Source organism: Macadamia integrifolia, unplaced genomic scaffold (genome assembly GCF_013358625.1).
Source record: "Macadamia integrifolia cultivar HAES 741 unplaced genomic scaffold, SCU_Mint_v3 scaffold1448, whole genome shotgun sequence".
Classification (NCBI taxonomy): Eukaryota; Viridiplantae; Streptophyta; class Magnoliopsida; order Proteales; family Proteaceae; genus Macadamia; species Macadamia integrifolia.
In genome coordinates, this window is record NW_024868205.1 from 47,893 (window position 1) to 54,753 (window position 6,861).

General features: G+C 37.8%; 2 protein-coding genes across 3 annotated transcripts in view; one reads left to right on the forward strand and one right to left on the reverse strand.

Moving 5' to 3' along the window:
- LOC122063743 (queuine tRNA-ribosyltransferase accessory subunit 2-like) overlaps positions 1–2,285 on the reverse strand; it is an 11,370-nt gene extending 9,085 nt beyond the window's left edge. For both annotated transcript variants that reach the window (XM_042627448.1, XM_042627447.1), the window contains exons 1-3: positions 2,031–2,285; positions 1,150–1,324; positions 871–1,029 (exon numbers count right to left, since the gene is read on the reverse strand). In XM_042627448.1, the coding sequence (XP_042483382.1) occupies positions 871–1,029; positions 1,150–1,324; positions 2,031–2,230 (534 nt within the window). In that variant the 5' untranslated portion in view covers positions 2,231–2,285. The remainder of the gene's footprint in view (positions 1–870; positions 1,030–1,149; positions 1,325–2,030) is intronic.
- Positions 2,286–5,756: 3,471 nt separating this feature from the next.
- LOC122063750 (glucuronoxylan 4-O-methyltransferase 3-like) lies at positions 5,757–6,841 on the forward strand. Its single transcript, XM_042627458.1, has one exon. The coding sequence runs from the start codon at positions 5,818–5,820 to the stop codon at positions 6,697–6,699; it is 882 nt and encodes a 293-aa protein (XP_042483392.1). The 5' UTR covers positions 5,757–5,817; the 3' UTR covers positions 6,700–6,841.
- The last annotated feature ends 20 nt before the right edge of the window (positions 6,842–6,861 follow it).

Sequence of the window (6,861 nt, forward strand, 5' to 3'; positions counted from 1 at the left end):
CAAACCCCCCCCCCCCAAAAAAAAATATCTGTTAAATGGCCAACTAATATATTCACCATAACCATGAAAACAGAACAGCTTGTCTAAGGCCTCTCGGAGGCACAAGGGGAACCCTTGAGATGGCCATTGATTATAACCAAATAGTGAACCAATGTTAAAGTTCATTAGACAAGCTATTATCAACAACTTTCAACTTGACCATAAATCTTTAAAGTAATGGCATGGCAATTTTAGAATGTCCTCCTTTCAAGAAAATAATGAATTACATTTTCCTATTAAAACAACTGATTTAGAGTTTACAGTTTGAAGATTGAGGTTTAGGGTCCCTAAGGCAACTAGTGAGAAAGAAGAAAACAATTGGGACTTCTTTATCTGCCACATAGCTTATCAATTAGCCTTCAAACATAATGTGCATATTGCCAAACCTCGACCCCTGTCCATGTGGTAAATTTCATCTCAAAAGAATCATAGCATATAAAACAATCCTCACAAGACTGGTCAGTAGTCAATACTTGGACCCCTATCTATTCATGGTCAGGATGGCAAGATCAGCTTTACATCAGTTTAAAGGCTGAGAATAAAGGGGAAGAGATTCAGTAAATGGTAGGAGATAAGATTCAGATGGAACACAAAATTAGACATTCGGGTAACCGAAGAGTGTTCCAGCTTTCTGACAGTGGCAGCAGCCTCCATGTGGCAAAAATACTGTCTCCATTTAGAAATTTTTTACCTAAATAACAGTTTTGTGTAAATTTAAGCACAAATTTGAGGTTGTTTGGTCGGTGATTGGATCAGATAATAGAAACAAAAGTTTACCAGTAAGGGAAAAAGATTAAATGCCTAGGTAGTGAATTGATAAATTTCACATACCAGGTTTAAGGCAATACAGTCGTCAAGCCAATGCACAGTTCTTTCCACAGAAGTCCTGTTCCTCTTTTCAGAAACCCATGCAGGCACCTCATCTGCCAAACTAGCCCATATGTTTGGTTTTATCGAAGCGATTATTTCCATATATTCTTTCGGCTTTACCTGCACAAGAAAAGTTCAGATGCAGATAAGTTTGAAGACATTTTTACCAGAAATACAAGAAATATACTAATCAAGTAAAGGTTAAGTTAATCATATTTAGAAACAACATGACAGCATTACCAATCGGCGACCAGAAGGTGTCTCAAATGAAGCTCCAATTTTGTTAGTTCCTTCACAATCTGGTAGGCATTGAATAGAGTCCCTTGGGGCAGCTACAAAGCCATACTCAGTCAATCCTACCATCTGGTGCAATCCCCCAATATTGGAAATTGTTTTCGATGAAGGACACTCTAAGCTGAAGGAACTCCCAATGTTAAAACATGTCATCAGCCGTAATTTGTGCTATAGGCAATGCCAAAAAAATTCTATTTCTACAAACAGAAAATTTCAGAAACCATACAAATGGGTGACAAAGTGAACCAGGAGCACCACAAGAAGTTTTTTGAAACTGCCAACACTGTAAGTCTATAACTAAGATCAACCCATCACATCACAATAGACCCATAAAGAGCACATCATCTTCCACATTCCCTTTTAAAACTCCTTAATCCCATCCTACAACTAGGAGTCTAGGAGACATCATCTTCCCAAAACTCATATGCTACCAAGCATTGATTATCTAATGATACAAGCTTCCCTATAATAGTTTACCACATAGGTTTTTTCCTTTCATCCCCATTATAGGCAACATCCAAACTGTCATATATGCATCAGTTAGATCAATCATGAGATACCAAACAGCAATGAACTGTTATCAATCCTCCAGTGGTCCAACTTCCACGTGGCAAGCAGGCATGTGCCCACCCATCACGGTTTTAGTAATTGGTATCGGTACTGGGATCGGCCGATACCAATCTGATACAATCCGAAACCTCTGGATTGGATGAATCCACCCCTCGTTTTCTTTTAAAAAATTTTACCCTTAATCCTTATCGATACACAGATACAGGATCAGCCCGGAATCAGTATGAAAAAAGCTTTATATGTAAATTGGTACCTACAAGTGGAGAGGGCTTGTTTGGAGGAGATGAGAATCGGGAGAAGGAAGGAAGTGGAGGAGATTAGGGGCAATGAATACGGGCAGACCCTTCCTTGTTGAGAGAAGAAGGGCAGGTGTCTCTATTGGATTCGGGCAGCTGCTTAACTGGAGGACCCCTGCTCGTGCTCTTCCGTTGCTCCATGCTTTCACTGCGAACTTCATCTTTCTTTTCTCTACTCTTTTCGGTTAAAGGAAACCCTAGCGGTGGTCCTTTCTGACACAGAAGCGTCCAGGTTCCCTCGTACGCGTCCTTTTATTTGTAGCTATTGGAAAGTAACCATGAGATTCCACGTGTTTCCAAAACCAATTGTGTGGCTGGAAAAGGAATCTAAAGGGTATTTCCGTAACTGAACCAAAAATCACAATTTAATAGTTTTACCAAATTCTACCCAAAAAAAATAGTTTTACCAAATTCTTAATGTAAGTAATTTTTTTTTTTTTTTCAAAGATCATGACATCATTCAAAAATGGAAAATGAAAGGCTATTCACCCCACCTCAGGCATTGTCATCAGTAGGGGAAAAACAGTCATCACCTAACGGAATTTAAATCTTGGATGAGAATATGTGTTCATAGCAATTTCTTTTAAGATATGATCTGAAAATCCACTGTCCATATTAGATCTTCTAGATTTAGCTGTCTTCTTAGCTAGAAAATCAACCATTAAGTTCACTTCTTTATAACAATGGATCAATTTACAAAAGGATGGACATTAGGAAAAATTGCAGAATCATCCAGTTATGAATTGCAAACCATGGAATAGAGTTGGATTGAATGGCAATGACTACTGCCGAGGAATCCCAATCAATCCAAAGCACAGGGACTTGCAATTCCTTAGCCAGCATAATCCCTTCCAAAATAGTGACTCCCACAAATATGTTGAATACCCTCACCACTTGACCCACATTGTTTCTTAGAACACCCCTTGCACCTGCACACCTTGGATTGGCAATAGAACTTCCGTCGACATTTAACTTGATCTAGACACCCTGAGGCTTGGTAAGGGATCTTGCACTATGGACGAGTTGTAGGTAAAGAAGTTGGTTAGTTCATTTTTAACCAAAAAAAAAAAAAAATGAAAAAAGAGTTTAGAATTAATCAATTTTTTTTTTTAACTAAGGTGTCCGGGCTAATCCTCGGGAGGCACCCACGCCACGGGGTTCCACTTAAATTAGAGATGCACAAATGGAGAATTGAACCTGAGACCGTGTGCCTATACACACAATCCACAATTCTCCCCAACCATCTGGGCAACCCATGGATGGGTAATATAATGAAAAAGAAGAACAATTAATATACTTTGTATACAAGAGATCTAGATGCAAGGGTAAAAAAAAGAAGGAATTAAATGACTATAAACTTTGGTATACTAGGGATAAATGTAATGGAAATGGGGTGGAAATAGTAGTATAGTAGTCTTGTATATGTTAGAAATAATAGAGGGGGCTCATTGTAAAACTATGTGGACCCTACATCACGCGGCGGAAGCCATTGAGAGCGCACACTAGGGTATCTAATAGGGGTGTGTTTTTTCATTTCAGGGGCAATGTAGTCATTTCACCCATCATGTGTCTAAGCGTAGGCACCACAAAGCCTAGTAACCTTCTTTTTCCTAAAAAAAAAAATAAGATATGATAATATCCATCAAATTTATGTTATATAGATTAGTCATAAGACAAATTTCAAATGAAAATTTAATTATGTATCCTTTTCATACATATTGAAGCATAGACACCACAAAGCCTAGTAACCTTCTTTTTCCTAAAAAGGTATGATATGATTATATCCATCAAATTTGTGTTATATGGAGTAATCATGCATCAAATGAAAATGAAAATTTAATTATGTATTCTTTTCATACATATTGATACGTCCCTCAATGACCCATGTATCATCTTATCACTCTTTGGCAACCCAAAAAGAAAAATTTCTCAGTACTCCTGGAGTTCTTAAAGCTTATTTTTACTAAGTGAAAAAATTCCATTTGAACTTAAACCTGCACATTTCAATAAGGTGACCCTAAGGTCTACTTGTCCAATTTAAGCCCCTCTAAACTACCACATGGTAGATATTGGGCAGCTATCAAGAGATCATTTTACATGGGAGCTACTTTGATAACCTCATCCCTTTTATTTAAGATAATTTGCATTACTGGTACATCAATTTTTCTTTTTAAAAAAAAAGAAAAAATTGGCTCTGAAAGGATTTTTTTTTCTCTTGATTTTGCACCTGATGTACCACAATTAACCATGGTTAAGTTCAAGCTCATATTACTTTCAAAAATAATTCAACTATGACCAAATTTATCCTTTTTTTTTTCTTTTGATAAATATTAAATTTATTCTTGTAAAATGGAATAGAGTATTGGGAATTACCTCGATGTAGCTTTCCACGAAATTGAATGGATCTGGATGGGCTACGCATCGATCTGCAAGAACAACAATGAACAAAGAATTACGGCTATCTCACTAGACAATATTTCACCCTCCAAATTCAAGGATTGCGATGGAGATCCTTGAAGACACACTCTCAATTGGGAGAAACAAAAGAAAAAGAGAGAGAAAGCTCTTGATATTAGGTTAGAAACCTTAATTTGTTTTATGACCAAAACCCTCTTATTTATAGAGAATTGACCAGCTAAGATTCCTAATCCTAATGAGTCTATAATTATTCTAAGTGGACAATTCACAAAGGAACCAGATCAGAACCCAATCCGACCCAATTCAATTAAGCATGTTGTCGATTCTAATATTGTATCAAAAATTTACTTTTCTTTTAAAGAAAATCATAAGTATTTCTATCTAATACAGATAATCCAAAATTGATCCAGACCAATGCAATATTGGTTTTTAGGATAATTGATATATGATCTGATATTGTGCACTAAAATCATGGTTTGGATACACCAGGAAAAAGCTTATTTTTGTGGGATCCGGCTCTTCTCCATAGACGCTGTCACGCAAATAGCGCCATAGATGCTTGGCTGTGGACACGCGGATGGATTGTATTTAACGGTCAAAAATTGAAGCTGATTTTTCTCGTAAACTAAACCAATCTCTGAGGGCATCTGACCCAAATCCGGGTCTGCACCGGTTCACATTTGTGAGGACTTGATCTATAGATCAAACACCCCGGCCCACGCCCCAATTGACACGTCCATCCCCCCAACCCCAAATGAAAAAAGAAATCACGTACATGACTGAAAAATAATTCGATAAGACCGGGCAATGTGTAACTAATCCATAAAAAATTATCAATCCAATGGTTCATATCATGATTATTTTGGTTTAAGAAATCTCCAATGGAGAAAGAAAATGGGACCCATAAGTTGAACCCATCAATAGCAATATTCCAACATTTTTCTTAACCACCAACACACTATTGGGAAACAGTAACTACTGGCTAGCTAGCTTCCCCTTTCAATATAGTACCATTCCACACACTGCAGACAACCAAACTTACAGATCTACCAACCTACTTAGTTGCTCTCATGTCCTCATCAATCATCCACTCTTCTTCCCTTTACTCTCAAGAATCCATGAAAATAAAAACACACCCAAGCAATCTCTATCTTCACTCCATCTTAAGTTATCCTAAATTAGTTCCTTTAATTTCAAAGCAAAAAAATGTAAATCCAAATCTTAAACTAACCTCACAATCCCCATATCTTCACTAGCACAACACACCCATTCCTTAAATAGAGTTGGTATGCAGAACAATGAGAGCATTATCAAACACTAGGAGAAAAAAATGAAACCCAAAACCCAAAATCCCCTCAACCTTAAGCTCATCATCTTTGGTTTCTTCCTTGCCTTCCTTCTCATCCTCTTCATACTAAGGTCAAACTTCTCATCATCATCATCATCCAAGCCATTAACCAACAAGGAAGAAGAAGCCCAATATCCCACAAGTTCTTGCCCACCTGATCATCAGTTATCCACATCAAGTTGCACCAAAATCCCATCCTCCCTAGTTCAAGCTCTCCTCCACTACACAACATCAAACATCACTCCACAGCAAACCATCAAAGAGATCTCAGTTACATCCCAAGTACTAGAGAGGAAGTCCCCTTGCAACTTCCTAGTCTTTGGCCTAGGCCATGACAGCTTCATGTGGAGTTCACTAAACCATGGTGGAAGAACAGTTTTTCTTGAGGAAGATAGATCTTGGATCCAGCAAATCAAACAGAGATTCACAACCTTAGAATCTTACCATGTCTACTACGATAGCCGGGTTCGAGATGCCGATGATCTCATGGAGATTGGCAAGGGAGAGGAATGCAAAGTAGTGGGGGATGCAAGGCATTCTAAGTGTCAACTATCACTTAAAGGGTTGCCTGCTAAGATTTATGAAATAGAATGGGATTTGATAATGGTGGATGCACCAACTGGTTATTTTGAAGATGCACCAGGGAGGATGAGTGCCATTTATACCGCTGGATTGATGGCGAGGAATAGGAAGGATGGAGAGACTGATGTGTTTGTTCATGATGTGAACAGGGTGGTAGAGGACCAGTTCTCTAAGGCCTTTTTGTGTGAAGGGTACATGAGGGAACAAGAAGGTAGGCTAAGGCACTTCACCATTCCAAGTCATAGAGCTAGTGGGGATAGGCCCTTTTGTCCTGAAAGTTGAGAGAATTACTATATTTTGATGCATGAGAGTACTTGATCTATCTTTCTGCCATTTGAGAGTATTCTTTGTTCTGGTTTATTTTGTTTTTTCAGATTTTTTTTTTTTTTGGAATAATTATATTCATGAAATGGAATTTTAAGGATATGGTACTTTTTTTTTTTT

What these genes read in the sequence shown, in the direction of transcription:
- LOC122063750 (XM_042627458.1), top strand. Translation starts at nt 5,818, where the DNA reads ATGAAACCCAAAACCCAAAATCCCCTCAACCTTAAGCTCATCATCTTT.